The 26,385-nt window shown below is 41.9% G+C and overlaps 1 protein-coding gene across 12 annotated transcripts in view; it reads left to right on the plus strand.

Moving 5' to 3' along the window:
• The window catches only part of lrrfip1b (leucine rich repeat (in FLII) interacting protein 1b), a 73,599-nt gene extending 47,459 nt beyond the window's left edge, over window positions 1-26,140 (plus strand). For 4 of the 12 annotated variants that reach the window (XM_037536411.1, XM_037536414.1, XM_017714920.2 and 1 more), the window contains 11 exons: window positions 357-401; window positions 2,112-2,174; window positions 4,503-4,580; window positions 5,474-5,503; window positions 5,675-5,800; window positions 6,329-6,499; window positions 6,698-6,790; window positions 9,219-9,311; window positions 11,027-11,119; window positions 11,222-11,366; window positions 11,794-13,140. In XM_037536411.1, the coding sequence (XP_037392308.1) occupies window positions 357-401; window positions 2,112-2,174; window positions 4,503-4,580; window positions 5,474-5,503; window positions 5,675-5,800; window positions 6,329-6,499; window positions 6,698-6,790; window positions 9,219-9,311; window positions 11,027-11,119; window positions 11,222-11,366; window positions 11,794-12,863 (2,007 nt within the window). In that variant the 3' untranslated portion in view covers window positions 12,864-13,140. Of the gene's footprint in view, window positions 1-356; window positions 402-2,111; window positions 2,175-4,502; window positions 4,581-5,473; window positions 5,504-5,674; window positions 5,801-6,328; window positions 6,500-6,697; window positions 6,791-9,218; window positions 9,312-11,026; window positions 11,120-11,221; window positions 11,367-11,793; window positions 13,141-17,157; window positions 17,208-17,299; window positions 17,418-19,502; window positions 19,583-19,747; window positions 19,853-21,602 lie in introns of those variants that run through there. The other 8 variants (XM_037536412.1, XM_017714932.2, XM_037536417.1 and 5 more) reach the window with 6 other exon arrangements.
• The last annotated feature ends 245 nt before the right edge of the window (window positions 26,141-26,385 follow it).

The raw sequence follows: 26,385 nt of genomic DNA on the forward strand, positions 1-26,385 counted from the left end.
CTACATTGCTAAAATCACTCATTTGATTGGTATTGCCAGCTTGATATATTTTGGCGATAAACAAATTCAAGGCATTGCAGTAGCTGGAAATGGCTTTTATCAATGCAGACATTAATGGAACGTCATTTAATGCATTAAAAAAATGAATAAATGAATAATTTAACTGCTACATAACACTGAAATAACCGTGTCATGGCAGATGTATCCTTTAATATAGCAATGTCATGTGTCCATTACCGGTCACTGTGATGACCGATCACGATAAAATGACCAGTGAATGTTGAAGTGAGGGTACCTAACGAACTGGAAACTGAGGGTATACCTATGTTCCCCTTCCTCTCTCTCTCTGTCCATAGCCCTCTGCTCTCTTTAGCGATGCGCCTCGCTCGAGAAGTCACAGGGTTCGTTTCTAACGCTGCTAACGGTGGTGTCCCATGACCTGGGCAGCATTATTAATCTGCATGCATCTTGGTTCAAAGTTTTTTCCTTTTTTTTTTTTTTTTTTGGTGTGTGTGTATTTGCATGTGTCCAGTGTGTGACCCATCATATACTCCACTGCAAAGTCTGGCACCCAGGACACTGGTCAGTTTGTCCATTAACTGGATGCAGCAACTGAGCCTTGGCTGCTCATGTCACCTAAACTGTTCCCTTCTTTCATCATTGTCATTTCAAGAAAAGGCTGGCTTTCTGTATTGCATGTACAGATAATAAGCAAGGCAGAGTAGGTTTACTCCCTTTGTCCTTGCCTGTTGGAGTGATAGTTCATTTAAGGGGTTAGTTTTCCAAAAGCACCACAAAGAAAGATCAAAGCTCTGATAGTAGACGTGATTTAATCTCAACGCTTTTGGGAAACTGAGCCTGGAATGTCATTACAGGGGGATTTTATCGATTTTTCAGAAGTTCTGTGTAATGAAACGGTTAAGATGTACACAGAGTCATTCAGAGTGGTGTAATGTGAAGTGCAGTGTTCTGGAGAAACTTACCAAGTCACAGTTGCTCTCAGTGGTGGTGATAAGAACCAGACATCCGAAGTGTTTGATGATCCTAAAACGGACATCACAGAAAGCTACTGTATAAAATATGTTTCCTGATGCCTGTGACTTTCTTTTATGGTAGATTTTGGCTGGAAACGTGTGCTTTTATCCATTCATGGTGGAGAGGCACATGCAGGTTTTAGCTTTACCGTTGTTTTATTATTGTCAGCCTTGTATACGATGCGAGTCGGTTCACTGGTCATTTTTAAGCAAACAAATTGCTCTATTAGCCTAGATGTGTAAATAAAACAGCTTTGTAGAAAACCCTGGGTTCCATCACCACCTTTGTAAAGAAATCTGATCTTTAAAGTATATCCACAATGCACCATTTAAGCAATAGACCCTGAAATACCATCCCGCGGCGTTTAATGTTTTAATGTTCACTTCCTTCCTCCTAATTAGAGCTCCTTAACGAGCTGCTTGTTGCTACGTCAGAGTAACGAGCTCCGCCCACTCGCTGCCCAGCCGGCAGTTCGTTCTCCAGCTCCACACAGACCGACTGACAGGAATTTAGTGTCGTCTCGTCTTCAGAGTCGGACCAAATCGGCTGTCGGTCAGATGTGGTCTTAACAGCGTCCGTTTTCTGTTTCTGTGCAAAGTAAGAAGTAAAAATGTTCAAATGGCTTGAGCGCCTCCTACAGCTGTCAGAGTCGTTGCTTAGCAACAGCATCTCAGCGGAGTGATACAGTGTTTGTGAAGAAGCCTGTGATGTTATGGTGAAATAACAGCTCAGTTAGAGCGCCTATCAGCTTGCGTGGCTAACTGGAACTAACTGCTGTATAATTCACATGAAACCACTCTGAATGATTTTGTTTACATCTCAACCACTGAATTATGAAGAAATTTTGAAAATTCGGTGGAATTCCTGTTGTGTTCAGTGGGTCATGAGAGTCGTTATTGGTGGTGCAGTTGGTTCAGCTGTGTGCTGTGAGTGTCGGCGGCTGACAGATAGCGACTGTGTGTGTGTGTGTGTGTGTGTGTGTGTGTGTGTGTGTGTGTGTGTGTGTGTGTGTGTATGGGGGGGATCTCTGAGGTGAAGCAGTAGGTGCACAGAGAATGGTTGTGTTCTATCCGCAGGGCTCGTTGTATGAGGAGAATGTGTCCAGTGCTAGGCGGTTCAGTGGCTCCAGCACCCGTGGCGTAAGGCCCTTATAATTCCTCTTCTCGGGAGCATGGCCTGACTCTGACTAGCACTAGCACCCCCTTGTGGTCTCTTTCTGCATGGACCCGCTGTCAGACCACCTCCAGTTCCTATTGACCAGCTTGACTTGCTGTTTATGTTGTCTGTCTTCATGTTTTGAAGTAAACCTTGGCAAAAAAGTAATTCAGAGTTTTCCCCTCATCCCTTCGGCCTGAAGCTCACTCCTTTAAGTTAGCACTGGAGATACGAGGCTAATGGAGCCGAGCTTTTTACCTCAGCAGTTAGCATTGTGCTAATTGCATGTCTAAATCAACACACACTTGCCTCAAACCGTGTTGAGTTCTGATTAATATCAAATAGACTTGCTTAAGTGGCTTTCTGACACTGAGGCCGTTATCAATAAAATGGACAAGCATACAGATGAAACTTTGACTTAAGGGTAGCTGCTAATACATCTTCCATTTTTAGAGATAAAACTGTGTCATATAGAGAAAACACACAAGCTACTGGGAGATTCACTCGAAAGAGGCCTGGAATATTCTGTAATAGCTCCCTCTGGGACAAATCCATCTGAACGAAACAATGTGCAACCAGCTCCTCAGGATATGGAGCTTTGAACAAGCCGAGATGTCCCTGCGTCAGAACGATGAGGTAGGCGCCAGACAGCTGTCACATCGTTTAACCTCTCCAGTGCTTGCCGATACGTTCAGGAACATGGAGCTCGGTGTCGAAAAGTGTCTGAAAACTCAGACTGACTTCCAGCATCGCATCGCAGTAATGCAAGCGATTCCACATATAACAGGTATGTGGTGTATTTTTTTTGTCCAGACTGCTTCATCCTGACGGGAGTTACAGCAGAATATCCGGGGCCTCTTTCGAGTGAATCTCCTTGTAGTTTGTTGGAGATGATGGTTACAGCTACATTAGCCTTGTATCTGGAGTAGAAACTAAAGCAACACATTTCAAACACTAAACAGAGTCCGTGCAAAATCGGGCAACTTTGATTTTCCAGCGAATTACTCCTCTAAAAAAATAGTTTGGCAAAAAATCTCATTTACCCCATTTTTCCTTTTACCAAAACTGTAACCGATCTGAGTAGATCTCAGTGGAACCTGAACTATGTGGCTAATATTGCTAAAAAAAAAAAAGCAATAGAGCTTGGTCCCTCAAATAGCCCAAATCTTTTCTGTAAAAATACATCCCCAAAGCTTTTAGCCCTTAAATAAACCATAAAAACCCCATAAATAAAACAAAAGTCAAACAATGCGTGGCCACAGCTTAGTACGGCGTGAGAATGAGATAATTACGCCTTGGCCACGGCTTAATAAGGCATGATCTTGTTCCCCTGCTTTACTAAGTTGTGGCCAAGATGTAATTATCTCATCCCCACGCCTTCCTAATTTGTGGCCACGTGCTAGGATCTCATTCCCACACGTTAATACAGTGTGACCAGGCAGGGCTTCGTATCCGCCTGCTCAAACCACATTCATTCTCAGTCCGTAATAGTGGTGCACAGATTTGCCTTGAGCTATAAAAATAAACCTAACGTCACTGTTTCAGCACCACAGCTGGTTTTTACAGTCATTGCCACAAATACTGGGTCTAGACCAGCACTCCTACTCCTGAGATGGTTTATGTCTGAAAGTGACGGCTTGCAGTTTTCTTTACCCCCATTAGCAAGGCTTTGAGACTTGGATGTGGTTTCAGCAGTTTGAGGATGTATTATTACAGACAGGGCTATTTGGGTGACTATTGAGTTAGCAGTGCTATCCCTGCCACTCCTGTTGTAAACTAAAGAAGGAACATCTGGACTCTAGACATGTCTTGGCTGGTCGATTACATCTGGGGTAAGTGGAATAAAGTCTAAATTAGATTTAAAGCCATTTCATTTCGTTCACTCTGCCTGAAGAGTCTGAGGCAGACACGATTTCGATAGTGAGCCTGTTTTGCTCTCTCCCTCCTTTAAAGGCGTCTGAGTGGGGAATGTCGCTCACTGTGGAAAAGTGCAGATGTTTATTTTATTAGGCATGTGTCTCGAGTCACTTTCGATGGATGCATTTTCTTTTTGTAAACTGTGGTGTTTTGGTCATATTAGTGGTGGTCTAGCGGATGTGGTCTGCGTTTGGTTCTGCCCTTGGCATGAAACGTATGTATATTTTGTGTGTTTAGTTATGGTAAATATATTTATGGTATATTTCCAACATTTTATGTAAATCTTCCTTTCTCTGTAAATCTCAGTTCTAACGTTTCTCACTTCCTTTCTGGTAACATCTACTTTCTGTGTGTTTCTATCTGTTTTCTCTTCTCTGCTTGCGTGTTCTGTCCAGCCCTCGGACTACAGTGGTTTTCTGGGGTCCAGTTCCAGAGCCTCATCTAGGGCCAGCTCAGCCCGTGCCAGCCCTGTGGTGAGCTCCCCTTTCTGGTCACTCCCACCAAGCTGCAACTGAGACTTCAGGCCCAAAGCATGGTCCCTCCTTAAGTAGATCATTTGGCAAAAATAAATAAATGAATTAATATTTTCTCCTCGCCTTGAATGATCAATGAAGATGCGTCAGGTGTCTGTAGTTTTACACTGGAGCTGTGAGGATAACGTAGCTTGTAGCCCACCAAAGAAAACAAATATTTCACAGAAAATAACACAGACATCTGAACAACTACATATAATAACACATTTTTCAGTATTTAGTGAGTCCACTTTGCCTTCATTACACCTTCCTTTGTTCAGGAGACTTCGCAGGGATATTTTTTTTACATACCTACAAAGTTCAGACACTTTCTGGTTCTCAAAATTCAAGCAGTCCCAAACACGTTCAATGGGCCGAACGCTACAGTGGCCTGTCCACTGTTCTGAGAACACCAGCAGCTTCTTTGTTTGATTTTCTTATTTTCGTTAAATTGCATTAATCTTACAGCTCTAGTGCAAAATTAAAGGAGTCAATTTCAGACACCAAACATGAGGAGAAGTGTAAATTTGAAATATTGCTTTATCGTCCAGTGTGTGGTAGCCTTTAGGCTTTCTCTCATTGGATAATACAAGACATGCCCTGCCGGTATTTTGGTTGGTGACTCAGCTTCTGCGCTCACAAACCTGAACACGTGCGCCTCCTAGTGGTCAGATCCCATTCCATTGGAGTCCTTTGGGTATATAAAGCTGAAACCGGGCCCTGAGCTTGACACCTCTATCGAATGCAGGAGTAATTCAAGTGTATGGGCTTTTTCCATTGCGGACCAACAACAAAACAGCATAGAAAGTCTTATTTTTAAAGCTCATAGTCTTACACTCTGATTTTCCCTTTAGGTGGAAGAGCGGTCAGACTTCCTGGAAAAGGTCAGTTGTCTTGGAGCTGTTTTGAGTGTGTGTAGTTCATTCAAACCTGGAAATGTCATGCAATCATGCAGTAACCTGTTTTATTCTATTCTATAGAACATACATTTTGAAACAGATTTGTTAAAATAAGTCTCTACACTTACTCACTGTATGTCTTTGGGGTCTTTTTAGGGGTCCAGAACAGCTTCCACTCTCTCTGCTGCCACTCTGGCCTCCCTGGGTGGGGGCTTATCTCGGAGAGGCAGCTGTGACACCTCAATCTCAGCTGACACAGAAGCTTCCATACGTGAGATAAAGGTAAGTGCAATGGAAAATACAATATTTGTTGCTGTCGTGTTTCCAAAATAGTGAGAAGGAACAAATGTTGCCCAACTTAGTTCATTTTGAAATTAAAAAAAAAGAAAAAATGTTGAAAATCTTGAAGAAGCAAAGCCTGCTGTATTTGTTTCTGAAGTTAAGGTCAGGCTAATGTTGCAGAGTGAAACTTCCATGCAACTTGTGTTGCTCGAAACCTACATGAAACTAAGTTGCTCTTAAGTAGCATAATGTAAAGCATGCTGCAACTCAGTGCCTCATTAAACCATTTTTAATGGATCAGCCACTCAAAACGGCAATAACGAATTACGTGCTCACATCAAACGACATACTTTCAGACGGATGATTTCATCCGAACAAATCGGCTAATTAGTAAACCAGAAGAAGCTTCATTGTGGAGGAAAAATACCTTTGGATGGAGACGTAAAATTGAATACTTAGTCTCTTCTTTGTCCACCCAAAGTGAGCACGTGTTCATAAGGATAATATCTTCGTGTGGTAATCTTGCAGGATTCTCTGGCAGAGGTGGAGGAGAAGTATCGCAAGGCCATGGTGTCCAACGCTCAGCTGGACAATGAGAAGTCCAACCTGATGTACCAGGTAGACACACTGCGCGACACACTGATGGAGCTGGAGGAGCTGCTGTATGAGACACGCAGAGAGTGTGATGAGAGAACCAAGGTGAGCGAGAAACGTCTCACAGCAAGTCCAAATCAGTGCCTGTTGCCAGGATCCCTCCTTGTTTTGAGTGCATGAGATTGTATTATTATTCAAATAGATTATTATAAATGGCTCCAAAACGCTGAATGCGTATTCCCTTAATGCCTTTTGGATTATTTAACACATATGTGGATTTTCTGCTCTGCATCTCTTTGTTAGGAGTGTGAACGAGAGCGACATGCTCACAGCATCCTACAGTTTCAGTTCAGTGAGATGAAGGAGACGTTAAAACAGAGCGAGGAGTTACTAACGGTAAGGATGTCCTGTCCTGGGGTCTCCTTGCATTCTGAGCAGACCTCTGGCCAGTGGACTGTTCTCATGGACTGTTCTGTTAGCAATATGTATATCACAGCAATATGTATATGACATAAAACGCATTTTCTGTTCATTTGAGGGGAGCTTTTACAAAAAAAAAAAAAAAAAATTTACGTTTATTTCATGCAGTTACCGAATAATTTGCCTTACAATTTTGGACACGTAAATTCAGGTGGTCAAACCAAAATATACCCTGGAGAATCAGAGTTTATATCTGTGCTATGCCAGTTATTTTTTCTGAAATTAAAACAAGAACCATTACTGAGTCAGGAGGGAAGACGCACTGATATATGGTCTTTACAGAGCCTGAAATAATCGTTTAAAAGTCAGAGGCGTTGGGGTGGATTTTTCACGATTTTTTTCAGTGTCTTTTATATTAATGTCCTTCACACAGGCTCTGAGTACTCTTTCAAACGTCAGATTCAAACTAAATGCTCTTTTGCATGTTGCGTGCAATTCCACATTCATGCCAGAGAGGTCTCCAAATCCCTTAATCTTACATAGTGCAGCTTTAATGTTATTTTTGATACTGTACTGCTATAAAGTGCTATTAACTATATCAGCCTGTGTTGCCACAGTAACAGCCCCCATTTATTTATTTGATACTAGTATTATCATAACTGAACTTTTAAACGTGGACAAAGAAGAAACTAATATTCAAATTTACAACAAGTTCATCAAAAGGTATTTTTCCTTCGGAAAGTGAAGGGACTCCTTTTCTAACTCCACACTGAAGCCTCTTCTGGTTTATTGATGTGCCAGTTGTTCTGATGAAATCAGTCGTCTGAAATTGTTCTTTGACGTGATCATATGATTCCTTATTGCAATTCTGATTAGCTGTTCCATTAACCTTGCTTTATGAGATGCTTGCAACTACATTGGGCTACTGCAGCGCAGTTTAGTTTCATGTAAGTTTCAAGCAACAAAAGTTGCATGAAAGCTTCGCTGTGTAAAGTTAGCCTGACCTTAACTTCAGAAGCACCTCAGGCTTTGGTTCTTCAAGTCGTTCAACATCATTTTTTTAAATGTTTCAAATGAGGGTATGTTGGGTGATGTGTTTTCAGACAGCTCGGACTGTGATGTTCATATGACACACATGTGAAACTCGTTCCTTTTACTAGATTAATTACAGTTTGCGGCCAAATTAACATTCGATTTGTTTTTTCCTTGACATCCTTCAACTACAGCTTTTAATGAACTGCGATTTATGCTGCTCTTTCATTTGGGTAACATTAAGCATAAGACTAAAGGATCCAATCACAAGCTGACTTTATTGCAGCAAATGGAAATTACAGAATAAACCAAAACAAACCAAAAACCAAAGACGAGATCCAAAAATCTGAACGAGGCCACGAGGTCATAGAACACGAAAAACACCCAGAGTAATAAGGCTTAGAATTGCAGAGAGTAAATCTGGCAAGACTTTGCAAAGCGCCAAGCCAAAACAAGCTATTTGTAAGAGAGAGTAATGAGAGAACAAGTTTCAGGTGAGCAGATGGCCATTAAAACTCAGGAGAGAGTGACCTCTGCAGGCGGGGAGGGGAATCTCCAGCCAAGACTGTGACAATTTAAGTGATACTTCTTTAATCCCACAAACAGGGAAATTCCACCTCCGCATGTAACCCATCCGTGAAGTGAAACACCACATACACACTAGTGAATACACACACACTAGGCGGCAGTGAGCACACTAGCCCTGTCCATAGTGCCCGAGGAGCAGTTGGGGGTTAGGTGTCTTGCTCAAGGACACCTCAGTCATGGAGGTGGGGGATCAAACCGGCGACCTTCCGGCCACAGGGCCAGTTCCCTAACCTCCAGCCCACGACTGCCCCAATTTGGCAAAGCCTAAACTTTATGTTATCAGCGTTTGCTCCCCTGTCTGCTTTAGTGTTAGGACGTACTTCAAAAATACAACACGAAAAAGTTGTCATAACTGTTTTTGATCAGCGTTATCGTTGCATTATCAGCGTTATCGTTGTTATTAGTGTGAAATGATCATTGAGGAAATAGAAAGTGTACCCCCCTAAATCTGACTTTACTCTTTACCATGGCTACTTTTCACATGATTACCCAGATAAGAGGACTTTAAGGCTCACACACGTCTTTTACTAAAATTCACGTTGATAAGATTTGTAGTTCAGAACGTAAGGGATTGGATTGGAATTGAATTTGACTTGCCGTCGTGCACACATGCTGAGCAGCACTTCCCTTTATACCGACTGCTCTTTGCCAGTGTTCAGAACTCTGTTTATTAGTATTGGCATGTACAGTTGTTATTCCAGCTCTGTTCTTGGTCACCTTTATGTCTCTTTTGTCTCTTTCTTTTTCCTCTTTTCCTGTACTTGCCTTCCCGGCCGCTGCTCAGGGCGCACAACAGTTGCGTACGAAGCAGGAGAGCTATGTTAACGAGATTTCAGACCTGCAGGAAACACTGGAATGGAAGGAGAAAAAAATCGGGGTACTCCCACCCTCACTAAACTTTCCGACCATTGAGCTTTCCTTTTTCCTTTGGCATTAAAGCTGCCCGGCGGGGATTCTGTTAAGCTGCTAGTGTGAGTGAGCATGGACTGAGCGAGTCTCATGCATTTTTAAAAGCTGTACTTAAGACTGGATGTGAAACCATTTCCACCCACAAGTGCTCAGTCAAGAACTTCCTCTGCTAGTGGGCAGAAATCCAACTGGGCAGCTTCTTTGTAGCCAGTGGTCTTTGTAGAATTGTGTGTTGTTCGTCTTTTATTTAAGCTCACTGTAGAAATGGCCTTTGTACACTCTTAAAAATAAAGGTAGCAAAGAGGGTTCTTTGGCGCGATGTCGTAAAAGAACCACTTTTGGTTCCTTAATGAATGTTTCAGTGGATGGTAGATGGAAAAAGTGCCAGTTACTCTACTCTAATACTCTCTTTAATAGCCTTTATTGAATATGCAGAGAAGAAAGGTGGAGAACTTGGTCCAACAAAGCTGAACATTTGTCGACATTCATTAAGTTCTCACAAACTGACTTTTTGAACATGCATGAGTAGGAATATAGTTTGTGACCTTGTGACCTTGAGTGGAAGTCAATGGAGCAAGACGTTTCTGGAACATTTCTGCTGCGCTGTTTATCTTGGAATTTGAACACATTATAAAGTGCAGCAAGCATTTTCAAATTGAGTAAGAAGAAAAAAGATTTTGTCCTAACAGTAACAATATAATCGTGACAAGTAAAACGTAATATAGCTCTGATTGCTAACCAATCCACCTTGAGCTCTGAATGAGCTTGTGCACTCGTCTCCGTGCGTCCAACTATAAGGGAAGCCTCATGTTTTTATAGTGATAGAAAACACAGTAGCATGCAGAAAGCTTAGATTCTACATGCTGATACATTTTTTTCTATGCCTTTGACTTCTCTGGCAACAACTTGAAGAGCATTAAAAGTACCATGCCAACAAATTTTGATATTCGAGTATCTCTGAGAGTCAGTAAGGCAGTATTTGTGTAAATTCAGGGAAGGAAAACGGCAAAAACAAAGACTTTGAGCAAGCTTAGTGTAGGGCTGTAGGTTTACCTTTTTTAGGTGACAGCGCTGGTATTGCACAAATATGTAGCATCACGGAGCGAAACATTTCAAATGTTTCCAAAACAAACTTATTGTCCAAAAAAATAACAGGAAAATTAGTAGGTTTTTGTGTCAGCTGAGTAAGAGGCTGCCTCTTCAGATGAGCTAATGAACTAACACAGCAAACTGGTACAACGTTGGGTGCTAATGGAGACTCATTGTCTTTTACAGGTCTTTAGTCTTCAGTCAACGATGTATCCAAACCTGTTTGTTTGTCAGAGAATTATATTTCAGCTGTACCTGGACCAAATTAACGTCGGGTACAGTAGCTAGTCTAGTTAGTAGAATAGCCATGCCACTGCTGCCTGTAGAAATCATACACCGATTAAAATAGGACCACCCAGTCGAAATTAAATCATTCGTCATAGTTAATCGGTTGTTGGTTCAGGTCCACATAGGACAGCGTCCTGGTCCGGACTCGGACCTCTGGTACAGAACAATGCATCCAAGCTAAAAACCATAGCTTTATTTTTAAGAGTGTACGTTCTGTGTCATCTGTATTTTCTCTTTCTGCTTCAACTTTTCCTTCTTTTCTTTTTCTCTTCCTGCTTTCGCCCTGCTTCCTTTGGTCTTGTGAAGGCCTTAGAGAGGCAGAAGGAATATTCAGATATTATCCGAGATGAGCGGGATGCACTGAGGGATGAGATTTTCCGGCTCAAGGAAGCTCTAAAGGTAGAGCGATTCAGAATTCAGGGACTGCAGTCAGAACTTTCTCGATCAGCATCTGTGGCTGTATAAATAAGGGATGAATAAATATGAATCTTTCTTGCGCAGAAACATGGCATAGTTCTTGGATCTGAGGTGACAACAAATGGGGAAATGGGAGGAAACACAATAGACACACAAGATGATGAGGAATCAGCCTCTAGACTGTCTCAAGACCCCCACGCTCCTAATACGAGTGGTGACAACATTTTGGGTAAGACTGTGGTATTTCGGTTAAGAGGTGATTGCACAGTATATTGGAATCACCTATTATATAAATCAAGACTTAAAGGTAATATGATTGTATTTAATTGTCTTTTGGTTCTGTGTGAACTGATTTTTGTCTACAGTGTCCAAATCTTGCTGTGGGTGTAAATGATTACTCCACATCTGTCCAATGGAATTCCTTAATCAGATCAGTGTCTCTTGCAGCTTTTCTTACTTCAAAATCTTCAATCTTTCCAAATGACCTTGTTTTCACTTTCCAAACTGGTTTTATGAAGACAATTTCCTGCTTTTCCTTCTTCGTTGATCTCCTTCTGATCATTATCTTCATTCCTTCTCTGCACCAAATCAGTCTGACGTGTCTAAAAAGCAAGTTGTTTCATATCATCCTTCATATTTTCTCAATGATGTTCCAGAGAGAGCTCCAGAAGATCGAGCCCCTAAAAAGGACAGGACTTCAAGAAGGCATTTAAGGACACGCTTAGGATCCAGATCCCATTTACCGATTCTCAAGAGAACAATTAGTTCAGAAAGTGCATCCAACCCAGAAGAAGAAAAGAGGTCTACATCTGAAGATAAGCTCAGAGGAACTGTGGGGACACCATGCAAGGTTGCAAAGGGGGCAGTGACGTTCAGAAGCTCAAGTGATATGTCAAGGATGCAGATGCATGAGGACATGCAGGTTCCTAAAGCATATGTGAAAGTGGAGCAGTCCATTAGAGATGGAGATTTCAGTGAAAAGTCAGAGTATCATGAAGAGAAGATCACTAACCAACTGACAGCACAGTATCCCAAATCGGCTTCTGCAGTTGGCCACGCGAGCCGTCGTGTTGTAGACTGCAGTCAGGAAGCAACCTTCCAGGAAAGTGCAGGTGAAGGACCAAGTCAAGACGAAGCATCGAGGAAAGCATCAGGCAATGTAATCAAACCAGTAAATGACCCAGAAGCTGCAAATGACACCAAACCTCCAGAAAACCAAATGGAAAACACCGCAGATCTCCTGAATAAAGCTGTAGAAGCACTTTCAGCACAACAAAGTAATTCCCAGAGTATTCTTACTCAAAGACATTCTGCAGTGATTCGAAAGAAAAGGCAAAGTGACGATGAAACTGTGGGGAAAACAGAAACGCCAGAAACCAGCAAAAGCTGTCAAGATCTTACAGAGCCCCAGAACCACAGTGATGTGGAGATGATGAGCACCTCAAGAGAAGTCCACTCACTGAACAGTGAGCAGGAACAGTCTGAGACCGAGTCTCAGCTCGAAACAGAGGATTTCGCGCTCACCATGCCAGTGGAGGAGAAAGGCATAGCTACATTTTTAGACAGCTGCCAAGAAGCTGGACTATTGGACTTTGAAGTTATAAGATTAGACCAATCAAATACACCCAGCAGGGCTGACGATCTGAAAGAGGCAACTGCTGCTGGGGATCGAACAGGAAAGATGAGGCTGAAGACCAAGAAGAGCAATGAATGCAGCGTATCATAATTTTTAAAATTGTGTGTGTTTAGTACTGATTTCTTCATAGTATGATACTGTAGATATGTCTGGACCTGTAATACCAATCATGCGTCCAGAGAATTGTGGTGTTCTTATCGCTGCTGTCAGAACTAACCTTCGTATCTTCGTATCTCCATTTTTGCTGTTTTTCATTTTTTTTGACATAACTTGAAAATTCTTGTTGGCGTTTACATTGAGTGATAATTTCATGATGAATGGACAAACATAAACGGCCTGAATTGACTTGGAAAAAAGTCTGGTTCCATCGACTTACATTAAAAGGATTTATGTTTTTTAGAATTAGGTTTTTTCCTTCTCCTGTAAAGTTGCCGTTTTGGAGATATGAGCTTTTGCTCCGACAGCAGCGTTATACTGCTTTCTTTTGGAAGATTTTACTGTGAAAGCATCAAATGACATTGTAAGTGTCTGGAAACTTGGTTTTTAATGTTACGACTGCATCCAGTGGATCAAATGTGTGGTCCAGTTTGTGTAGCTCTATGTGAGACACACACCTCAATGAAGAATTTGACACCAGAATCATTAAACTCCTGATCTCTCTGAGTGTGCTGTCTTCAGTGCTCTCCCAACAGGGTGGCTTTCTGTATATCGCCTCTGTTTTTTGATCTCTTTATTCTATGTCCAAGGCTGTGGTGGTGTATTTGTCTTAGCCCCTTTGTATGACCGCATCCAAATGATCAGTATAAAGTTACTACATTGAAAACAATGCAACATTACAAAGTTGTGGGAGTGAAGTATGGACCCCAGTGGTGGACCCATGGGATTTAGGGGTTTAAACCGGTTTATTCTTGCAGAAGTCTGAGGTGGACATTCCCTCTAAAGGCGCAAAATCTTAAGGATTGAGCAAATGTGTTCTATGCACTGGTACAAGATATGAAGATGATTTAATATGCATAAATGCATCTACCTGAAAGTGGCAGTTTAGTTCAGTTGTCAGCTGTTTCATTTGTACCTCATCAGTGGTTGGTTAGTGTAGAGGTTAACACCTTCGCCTTCTACACTGTAGACTGGGGTTCAGTCCCCCACCTGGGTAAGCACCCTACACTATACCAATAAGAGTCCTTGGGCAAGACTCCTAACACCACCTTCAACCACCTGTATAAAATGATCAAGTTGTAAGTTGCTCTGGATGGAAGAGCGTCAGCCAAATGCCATAAATGTAAATGTAAATAATCAGGAAGTGACAGGGGCACTAACCAATCTTGTACATTTTTCCTACAGTCCTCGAAATATCTCATAGAACTTGTTTTTGCCTTGCATATGAAGATTGATGAACCTACATACATACAATACTGTGCAAAAAAGACCGCTTTTCATTTGTTTCATTTCCTGTCAAAAGGTTATTTATTCAGGATTAATTTCTGAGGAGATGTGATAGATCATTAGATAGATCGTCCACCTGCAAGACGAAGGGGGAAGTCAAAAGACATTAGATAAAAATAAGATACAAAGAAAATGGAACTCCTAACCATGCAAGACCTGATAGACCACCGAAACTGCCCCATCAGATAAACAGCACTTACAGCCTTCACCTTTGAGAGAGAGGAGAAGATCAAGCTGCTTCAGATCTAAGAACATCCACAGGTGTTTCTGTCCATCCTTCCACTGTGAGAAGATGACTCAGCTCTATGGGTCTGAAAGGATGTGTAGATGTAACTAAGAAGCTGCTGGTGTTCTCAGAACAATGGACTGACCACCCTAGAGTCCAGACCTTGACATCACTGAAAATTTGGAAGTGTGGAAAAATATCCCTGCAGATTTCTCTTTAAAAAGTGAGCATCTTGGAAAAAAATGGAATCTGTAATGAAGGCAAAAGGTGTACATATTAAATACTGAAGAGTGGGAGATAATATTTGGTTGTTGAGGCTTCTGCGTAAATTTCTGTTAAATATGTGTATGAAGGGTGGTCTCTGACTTTTGCACAGTATTGTACACTCACGAGATGTAACCCATCCAAAATTCCAGTTCTCTGTATATGTGGAAAAGTTTATAATCAGCGTTTTCAGCTGTACATAAAACTAATTTGGCTTCAGATGAATGTGTAAAATGAATTCAGTCTGAACTCTTTGCACCTTCACAGTTATTTAGCAGGAAGCTTGGAAAAAGAAAAAAAATGTAGACAGCTCCAGAATGAAGAAAACTATATTGCCAAAAGTATTCAGGTGTTCTAATCACTTCCATGGCCACAGGTGTATAAAGCCGAGCCCCTAGGCCTGCAGACTGCTTCTACAGACATTAGTGAAAGAATGGGTCGCTCTCAGGAGCTCAGTGAATTCCAGCGTGGTACCGTGATCGGACGCCACCTGTGCAGCAAGTCCAGTCGTGAAATTTCCTCACTACTAAATATTCCACAGTCAACTGTCAGTGGGATTATAACAAAGTGGAAGCGACTGGGAACGACAGCAACTCAGCCACGAAGTGGTCGGCCACGTAAAATGACAGAGTGAGGTCAGCGGATGCTGAGGGGCATAGTGCGCAGAGGTCACCAACTTTCTGCAGAGTCACTCACTACAGACCTCCAAACTTCATGTGGCCTTCAGATCAGCTCAAGAACAGCGTAGAGAGCTTCATGGAATGGGTTTCCATGGCCGGGCAGCTGCATCCAAGCCTTACATCACCAAGCGCAATGCAAAGCGCGGAATGCAGTGGTGTAAAGCGCCGCCACTGGACTCTAGAGCAGTGGAGACATGTTCTCTGGAGTGACCAATCACGCTTCTCCATCTGGGAATCCGATGGATGAGTCTGGGTTTGCTGGTTGCCAGGAGACGGTACTTGTCTGACTGCATTGTGCCGAGTGTAAAGTTTGGTGGAGGGGGGATCATGGTGTGGGGTTGTTTTTCAGGAGTTGGGCTCCGCCCCTTAGTTCCAGTGAAAGGAACTCTTAAAGCTTCAGCACCAAGAGATTTTGGACAATTTCATGCTCCCAACTTTGTGGGAACAGTTTGGGGACGGCCCCTTCCTGTTCCAACATGACTGCACACCAGTGCACAAAGCAGGTCCATAAAGACGTGGATGATCCAGTTTGGTGTGGAAGAACTTGACTGGCCTGCACAGAGTCCTGACCTCAACCCCAACACCTTTGGGATGAATTAGAGCGGAGACTGTGAGCCAGACCTTCTCGTCCAACATCAGTGTCTGACCTCACAAACGTGCTTCTGGAAGAACGGTCAGAAATTCCCGTAAACACTCCTACTTTTGGCAATATAGTGTAACTGTAGATGGTTCTAAAAAGACAAAGTCATGTTACGTTTGAAAATGAATTTTTAATAAATTTCACACTCAGATACATTTGAAAAGTGGTCAAATCTTGAGGTAGATAACTTTCCAAAACTATTGCAATAATGCAAAGTATATTGCAAGATATACAAAATAAAACAGTCCACAAGATCTTTAATATGATATAAACGTTATAAATTTAATCGTATTTTGCAGAAAAGTATTCCACCCTTTTGTTAAATAGCCTAAAGCAGTGCAAATCCAGTGTAGAAAATACACCAGAATGGGTTATGTTTAATATTATGCTTTCTGTCACGACACCATATCAGGTTTGATGTGTGTGTAAATAGGGCTGAACGATTCATCGCTTTTATATTGAAATCACAGTTTGAAAGAATGCACTTCTCAGGTTGCAAGAGCTGCAATTTTAGCCATCTTACATAATTCAAGATTGCCTTAACAGGTCTTAAGTTGGGGAAATGCAACCTAATAATGCAGAACAGGTGAACAGGGAACACACTGGCACACTACATTCTACATTTAAGCCTAATCTTGGTGAAATAAAGGGCGGGAGCTTAATTTATAGAAAATAATTGTATTTAAATCACAAGATCGGTCAGAAAAATCGCAATTAGGTATTTTTTCCTAGTATTGGATACTTTTGCATAGTATCTACAGGTTCTCTCACATGGGCTTTGTATGTGATGGTAATGTGAATTTATGTATTATGTTTTTAGTGGATAACTTATGTGTGGAAAGGCCTTAATTTAAATAATAATAAATGATAATCACATTCGCAGTATTGATAAAAAAAATGCATTAAGATGTTTTCCCCAGGCCATTAAGCCCTAAGTGCCCGTTCAGATAAGCTTCAGATGTTTTTTTACTGAGGGATTTTTCTATGCATAAATTATAGCCACTATGTCTGTCGATAAAAATAATTAAATAAGTAGCATCATCAGAAATGAACCCAGCATGTTCAGTGCATTAATGCCTCTAACGGTGTATCAGCTTTACTAAGCTTGTCTGTGTCTGTTGTATCTTCTAGAGGTCCGCTTGAGGAAGCTGGTTGAGGAGAGGGAGGGTTTGCTTGAACAGGTAGATCTTCTCACCTCACCTCACCTCACCTCATGCTGTTGTTTGTCCATTATAGGCCATACTGCTGATTTACATGGTGCCTATGTATGTAGGTCAGGAAGCTGAAAGCTGTTGTGGAGCAAAAGCAGAAGAATGGCACAGAGGAGGCGGTCAGCCCAGATGAAGATGACCTCCAGAATGGCCTGGACCCTCATATCCTGGATTTACAGAGTAAGACATGTATTTCTGACCCTGCAGACAGTTTTATGCTAAGCTGATTGCAACTCTTAGAAACATCTACCATAGTGCTCCACCTTGCTGGTGTACAATTACAGACTGTAGCTCATATTGTTGATGCACAGCATGTGTTAGTAATCCTCTGTTCCTTCACTAAAGGTCAGTTTCTGACCACAGAGCCAGGATATGGCTGGGTATGGTTGAGTGGTGGGCTGCTGCCAATTTAGCAATGATGCATAAAAACCCAGTAACACCACTCTTACCACCACCGTACGACAATCCCAGACAAAAAACTTTGTTTGAAATTTTCATGTTGGGCAATATCGTTGATACCATCTCTCAGTGTTGGTACATCGACCATGTTGAACATTCTTGCTGATGTTTGAGTAGCAGTTGATCTAATGTCAGTTGATTTAACGTGGAACTGTGTTTAATGTATGATATGTGCAGTGTTGATTTAACAAAAACAAACTAGATTCACATTTTTCGCTTATAGTGGTAGATGAGAGCAGCGTTTGGAGACTTACCAAAGGTCTCTCATTCCTGCTTGGCAGTGCTGCCTGGATGGGGATTCAATCCCAAATCTACTTTGAGCTATTGCATTGCCCCATGCACCATTCTTTATGCCACTTTCACACGCCTACATGCCACATGTTCTACCAACTTTTGCCATCCAGTTTGTAGGCATGTGGAAGAGGCGTGAAGGACGGCACAGTGAGTAAACAATTGCAGTGTGTATAGAAGTTTTTTGAAGAAATTTGATCCCTCCAGAGAAAAAAAAAGTCTTCAGGTTGGTCTCCAAACGCTGCCCTCTCCCACCACTGAAGCTTTCACTGGATTACAGTTTCTGCTAAATGCATAAAAAAGTAAGCAGTGCTGACATTAGATCAACAGTAGAGAACAACGAGTGCTGTTGAATCACTCACGCTTATCCTGCTGGGCTGAGGAGGTTCTGGAGCCTATCCCAGCACTCATTGGGCAGAAGATCATCATCAGAGATGTATAATGATTGAACAAAATCAAAGATTGCTGGGTATTGGGAATGGCACTACCACATCAGTGTCACTGGCTGTGTTTACATGCAAAGATTTTTGCCAATCTGATTGAACACATTCCGATTACAGATTAAGACTGAGGTGTTTATTCTCACTCTACTCAACAATCTGATGGAAAATCTTCATTTACATGCCCACTACAAGTAATCAGATCCAAAATTACGCACATGCATAAAGAACCACTTAGTGTAGACGTTACCATGACAGCGAGCATCATGTGAGGTCCAGTCAGAGTGAGATGAGCAGCAGTGAGCAGTGATTGAGTTTTTAATGACTTTAAAATGACGTCAGACTCAGGAAAACGTCCTTCACACGTCCTTATTAAAGAAGGCCGAGAGGAAGACGTCGTGTTCTGAGAGACATAAGCTGGATGTCCGTCCCACCGCCGTCTTTTAAAGATCAGAGCATGAACTTCGTCTCCTCTGCAGACCAGTTTCTTCTCTGCCGTGTTGAACGGTATAAACTCTCACTGTGACGCGACGCACATGCAGAACGGACTTAAACTTTCCGATAGGGAATGTAATCGGATACAGGCGTTTACACGGATATTATTCTTCTATTTAACAGATTATTTACAGGATTATGTACCTTGTTCATTCGAATAGAACTGTATTCCAAACTCGCCAGTTGGACTAGACTAGTATACATGAGCGTGTTCTATTCTGATTGATCTATTAGTTTGATTATTAACAGATTATTATGCTGCATGTAAACGTGACAACTGCTCTGTTGATAATAGTCCATCTACCAAGTAATATCTGGTCAGCAGCAGCCCTGCGGTCAGAAACTGACAGAGATGAATTGGGTAGAAGGTGGCTTCTCTGCATGACAGTAAAGTGGAAACAGTTCCAATACACATATCTACTTTTTCAATTTAGTGTAAACACATACTACTAAAAACTACTAAAAACATATAATATAATATAATAATATGCTCGGTTGGAATCCAGAAATTCATTGACGTTTCTGAAGCGTCAGTCGAGACGCCTCACTGTTGTTTCTTGTTGTGTCTTTGTCAATGCAGGAGATGCTAACAGGCAAATCAGCGACTTGAAATTTAAGCTGGTGAAGTCTGAGCAGGAGGTCGCAGCTCTTGAGCAAAACGTAAGTGGGGTAACAGCAGTGATCAGATGCGTGGTACAAGAGAACCTCATCCTTCACTGCTAAGTACAGCCAATTGTGTACTTGGTTTAATGGTGGTTTCAAGGTATTTTAGACCCGCAATCAGGAATGCAGAATGATTTCTGCAGAATGTTTAATGTTTTCCAGATCATTCGGTTGGAGGGTCAGGTGACCCGCTATAAAAATGCCTCTGAAGCGGCAGAGAAAGTGGAGGATGAGTTGAAAGTGGAGAAGCGCAAACTGCAGAGAGAGGTAATAATCTATAGACCCATTTTGGGTTTGTAATCAAAATACTTGGACCTCGCTTGATGTATTTTTGGTGCCTGCATTCGGTCGTCATTCATCAAGGAGAGAAGACACAGTGGCCCACTGGGGATTGTGTAAACTGAACGCTATGTGTTTGTGCGTCACAGCAGGCCTCAAAATAACTTTAATTCAGCTTTGCTGCAGAGAGGGAGCTTAGTAACTTTCCAGAAAGTAGAGTAGGCAGATTTGTGATGTCCACAGTGCTCCAAAACCTCTGATAATTGGTTCACTGCTTTGCTTAGTATTTATTAAATTGCCTAATCTCAGTCTTGTAGATTATGGGATGGAATGGCCAAAAATTAAATGACTGTAATTCATTTAATATGATACAAATATTGTGAGAGCAAGTGTAGAGAATTGAAATGAACATCCTCCTCAACACCTCATACATAAAACTCATAGCTACCCACTGAATGAAAAGCCTGCCCAGAGGCAGTGACGGTGTTGAATTTGAGGGACAGAGGGACAGTGAAGGTGGAGCAGTTTGGAGATAAAGCCAGAGAGGCCAGGTTGAGATGGTTTGGACATGTGTTGAGGAGGAATAGTGGATATATTGGGCAAAGAATGTTGGAGATGGAGCTGCCGGGCAGAAGGAGAAGAGGTAGACCTCAGAGAAGGTTTATGGATGTAGTGAAGGTGGACATGGAGATGGTTGGTGTGAAAGTAGAGGAGGCAGTGGATAGGGCAAGATGGAGGCAGATGATCCGCTGTGGCGACCCCTAAAGGGAGCAGCCGAAAGAAGAAGTATGTGCTAACGTAGATCCTTAGTACCTTAGACACAGCGTAACACTGTCTTTGCAGATGGTGCTCAGCAGTTTTTCTGAAAAAACGTGCTCCTATCACAAATACACTATATGGACAAAATTATTGGGACACCCTTCCTAATCATCTGCCACACCCATCAGTAAGAGGTGGATCAAATTAAACAGATAACCTTGCAATCTCCATAGACAAATACTGGTAGTAGAATGGATCGAACTGATGAGCTCAGTGACTTTAAATAGGGTGCTTTCATAGGACACCACAAGTCAGAAATGTATGTCTTGCTAGATCTGCCCCTGTCAACCGACAGTGCTATTATTGTGAAATGGAAGCATATTGGAGCAACAACATCTTAGCCATGAAGCGGTAGACTACACAAGCTCACGGACTGGGGCTGCTGAGTGCTGAAGCACACCGTGTGAAACCTCTGTTGAATCAGTTCCAAATTGCTTCTGGAAGCAACTTCAGCAGAAGAACTGCCAGGGTTCTCCATAAAGCAGCTCCATAAAGTCACGGCTGGGTGAGTTTGGTGTGGAAGAACGTGACTGGCCCTCACACAGCCCTGACCTTAACCCCATCAAACACCTTTGGGATAAAGTAGAACAGAGATTGTGAGCCAGACCCTCTCGTCCAACATCAGTGTCTGTCCTCAAATGCACTTCTTGGTGAAAGTGCAAAACTTCCCACAGACACTCTTCAAAATCTTGTAGAAAGCTTCCCAGAAGAGTGGAAGCTGCTAAGAGAGGACCAACTCCTTATTAATGGCTATGGACTTATAATGAGATGTCGCAAAGCTTTTGTAAGTGTAATGTGTAGATGTCTTAATATTTTTGTCCACACAGTGTAACAGCACGAGCACGGCACTTCTCACTCAATCAGATTCTGTTGTTGGAAGTAACTCTAGTCTTGTATATTCTCCTCTTTTCATTTCCAGCTGAGGTCTGCTTTAGACCGCATCGATGAACTGGAGGCCAGCAACAGCCACCTGTCCAAGAGACTGGAGAAGATGAAGGCCAATCGGAGTGCACTGCTGGCCCAGCAGTGAGGCCTGCCTGAGCCAGTTGCCCTGCCCAGAAACTGCTTTCATCATCTATTGGCATCAGCCCTGTAGCACCCACACCTCATTTCATGATCTACAGTTACAAATTGAACAGGGCCAGTAATCAGCGATGTTAATCACCCAAACTACGTGCCATTCTACAACACTTCAAAAGAAAACTCACATCTTTAACCTCGAGTAGCAGTGCCCTAGTGGCATTAAGGCTCACTGCATAATTTGAGTCTAGGACAGGACCTGAATAAAGGCGTTTGACATTCCATATGAACAGGATGAAGGTGCCATTTCTGGAGGAGTCTTGATGAGCATTGAACATTTCTTGACTTTGCTGGATTCAGCCCATGGACTACACTGTTCCCCTGTGTTCTTAGAGCAATCTGAGTATAAAGCACATCGATAGGAGTTCACAGGAGCATATCAGCATTGTGGGCGTTGAATTTGGCTCCACCTAGTGGCTAACGCACTTTATCAGTCAGCTCTTTCTGCAGCATGGAGATTCCAGTCTGGAGCTTGGAAGCATAGCTACAGACATAGCAGATGAAGGGACTGGGCTGTTCCAGCATACACGGGTGTGTTGTCCACGGACACCACGTGCTGTTGGATTCACAGACACTGTGCTTCCTCTCGGCAGGGAGCTGACCAATCAACATATCTTGTAGCTACTCCTCTCTGGAGGCAAAAGGATATAGAGCATATGACTCTGGAGTGCACTCAGTTGACCTGTCCAGGCTTCGATCACGAATGCGTTCTTTCATAGCAAATGTTGCCGGGTTGGACAAGCTTTACAGAATGTCTGCACCAATCAGATTCACCCTAATGAAAAGTTGTAGCGCTCTTTTGTTGAAGGAGCTACATAACATTGAGGTTTAACCCGAGCCAGTTTATGAGGAGCCTGGCCACTTCCTATTCCCCCCGTTATGTAAAAAACAGGACCGCTGAACAGCAGAGGGCGCCCGAGAGCGAGTCCTCAATGAATGGGAGTGAATGGAGTTCAATGGCTAAAACACGAAAAGTTTAAGTATTTTCTAATCACTTGCCCAGGACTTTCCTTTAATTTTAGAAAGTAGAAGGATGTATTTCACTAAAAAAACAAAGAAATCTTACTTATATATTTTTACATTTTCTACAGCAAACGGGTTTTGGCCAGCAGGAGGCGGGCTTTAATGCTAGAGCGTGAAGTTTGATGGGCGAGTGGAGCAGCTCGTTGGCTGTTTGGGCTCACTGACCTCATGGACTTACATGAGGCGCCGTTTTAAACTCCTGTAACTCGAGATTAAAAGCTCTTAAAAATATAACAGTGGTATTAAAATGTTTGGATATTCAGTGTGTCAGGAAATCATTGCTTTCTTTTACATTAAAAATGTTTAAGCATTTATAAACTATGATTTTGCTCAAATGCTCCATATCAATCCCTTCATTTTGGACTCGCTCGGGAGCGCCCCCTAGCGACTGAGAAACCCGGAAGACATTGCAGAGCAGTAATTCTCCTCGCTACAAGTTCTCTGGATTAACTCTAAAATACTGCACTACTTCTGATCAACCCAAGCAGTGTCACCTTTGACAGGCATTCAAAAATGAGTAGAATTTGTATGTTGCTATAAATTCTCAGTAGGTTGAATGGAACACAAGTGTGCACAAGTGTGTTATTACATTTAGTTTGCATTACAAAGTGGTTCACACTACTTACAAGGCATTGACTAATGTGCAAAAAGTGCACAAATGATCTTGCTAATAAGTCCAGTTGGGACCTATATTACGTTAACTATAATAATTTTGGCTCTGCATTAAATAAGTAGATCCATTAAAGTACTTCTGAAATGTCAACATATCTTTCACATCATTCCTTTATGCCAGAAAAGAAAGACTTCTGGTGATAATGCGTCAGACAGGCAAGTACTAGATGGGATTCATTATAAAACTTAGAATATGTGTCATACATCCATTCCAGTTAAGCAGAGCCAGAAATAGGGCCTCATGCATTTGACCAAACTGTTGCATACTTGTGTGAATATCTGTAAAATACACAGATTTTAGGCCACTTATTGAAGGGGCCATATGTTTTGTTTAGTTTTTTATGTATATATGTGTCTGCAGATGGGGGTTTGTCCATGTCAGAAGATGTCATTGATGTCATAGGGATAAAAAGACAGCACTTGTTCATCTAGTTTGCCTGGTCATGGTGCGAGAACATGGACATTCAGTGGACAGAACAGGCACTTGGGATATCACCAGCTTAAAACATCAGCGGCTTTGGGCTTTTGAGGTTTTGTTAAGAAAAAACAAAATGATTTTGCAATAATGCTTCATTTGTTTGAATGTAATTGGCTGCTGCTTTGGACTTTGGGCCACGAGAAAGCAGCCTCTTTGGGCCTTGGGATGAGCACTAGTGCCTGACTGATATGAAATGTTTGTGACCAACAATAATCCATAATGACTGATTTAAGGCACCTAAAATAACCAAAATCGATAACATCAGCCAGCATAACTTACTGTGGTCGAAAATGAAACAGGCTCCAATACAGTGCTGTGAAAAAGTCTTAATACTGTGCGTTTCTCACAGTGAATCCTTTTTAGATTTTTAATAACCAAAAAAGATCGTCATCAAACACAAAACACATTTTTTTATTGTTATTTAATTCACTCAAAGAGCATTTTCACCCCTGGTAGTTGCTCAAGCAACAAATTAACCACATTTAACTTTAACGGAGGCCATTTATTCAGAAAGTCACTAAAAGTATAAGACTGTAGGCCTGCTTAAAATAAATACCATTAAAAAGGACAAAACAGCCAATCAGAGGCCCTAAAATAATCAGGGGCCTCTAGGCTTCCTACAGAGACCATCATCATATTCGAGCAGGACAATGTGTGCTTTCCTGATCTATTAGCTGACGCTAAGGTCTCTCACAGCAGAACCTCAGAGGCACAGAGTTTCTGTGAACAATAAAGCATTACATCAACACATTTGGAGGCAAAGTAGCAGATTAGTGGCGGACAGGTGTCTGATACAGCTGATGAATGCGTTGAGAAGAATGGTAAAGCAAACTTCTCAGATCTTAAAAGTAGAAAGAATGTATTACACATTTAGGCCAACTGGCACAAATTTGACATGATCAAAGTATATGTCACAAAACAGCTTTACAGAAAAATCCAGGCCCCCATGAGTGTCACCAATGGCAGTGGCAAGGAAACACTCCCTAAGAGCAAGAGGAAGAAAACTTGAAAGGAACCAAGACTCAAAAGGGTCACCGGATAGTAATCGAGAAGATAAGAGCAAAATGAACAAAGAATAAGTTCCAAAAGAAATCGCAGTGTTTGCAAACTGCGGGTCTGTCTAGCCTCAGCTAAGGTCAGTGTTCACAAGTCCGCAGTATGAAGACGACTGAGGCTTTCGTGAAAGAGCAGCAGAAAACATTTTGGGATAATGTTCTATGGACAGACCAGCTCAAAGTAACGTCAAACCAACATTGAAACATGGTGGTGGTAGTGTCGGGGACGGTTTTGTGTCTGTTCATCTTTACTTGAGTGGGAGCTGAAATGTACTCGGGTTCTGCAGCAAGACAAACGATCCATGGCTTGAACCCAACAGAGATGCTGTAGCAGGACTTCAAACAAGCACTTCATACTCAAACATCTACCAGGATATCCGAATTAAGGCAGTTCTGCAAAGACGAGTGGGCTCAAATCCCGCCACGACAGTGTACAAGGCTGATCAAATTATAGGAAACAATAATTGCAGTTAGTACTGCTAAAGGTCAGGAAGTACGTTTTAAGGGGGCTTATTTACATGAAACAGCATTTCTGCGCATTTCTGAATCTGTTACACGTTAGTGGTTTACATGTTGGATAACTGTAAAAAAATAATATCATTTAATATCTTTCGTCGTTTGATCAGATTCTCTTAGTCTAATATTGCATCTTGTTTAAAGGTCAAAGCATTCGTCATGACAGATGCAATAACAGAGGGAATCAGAAAGGGCGCAAATACTTTTTCACAGCCATGTAGTCAGATGATGTAAATGGTTTCCTCCACATCGGAGGTGTTTGTATGTACCAATATATAATGGGTCACTAATTATTGGTACGTTATCAGACAAGTTTTGAATCGTACCAATAATTTCATAGGGCATCAATATCGGCCAATGTTATTGGCCGGCTGATATATCAGTCGGGCTCTAATCAGCTCCAGAGGTTCTTTTCAGATTGTGTTATGTGACTCGCATCTCCCTTCTCCAGCAAACTGTGGGCCCAGGAGATGCTGCACCACCTTACAGTCATCCCCTCCATAGGAGAACTAGACATATGCTTAACTTGCAATGCTGGGCGTTTCAATGGACAGACCTTCAGTGGTCATTACTATATGTACACAAAGGCTGGTCAGTGTGATACAACATAATTAAACACGTTCATGCAATAATTCCGATTGTTCTTTTGTCTTGTTTTTGTAATCACTTTAATTGCGCTCTTTATAAATAACTCAAACACTTTCTGTGCATAAACAGCAGAGGGCAGCATTGCACTTTAAAAACGTGTGTCCTTACTGTACCTTTAAAATTTCTCCCAATGATGTTCATCTTGTTTTACAGCTTTCCTCACTTGTCAAGGCACATTTTCGGAATCGTCTACTAACAGCTGCGAATTTCTGGATATCTTTCACTCTCAC

This window comes from Pygocentrus nattereri, chromosome 30 (genome assembly GCF_015220715.1).
Source record: "Pygocentrus nattereri isolate fPygNat1 chromosome 30, fPygNat1.pri, whole genome shotgun sequence".
Classification (NCBI taxonomy): Eukaryota; Metazoa; Chordata; class Actinopteri; order Characiformes; family Serrasalmidae; genus Pygocentrus; species Pygocentrus nattereri.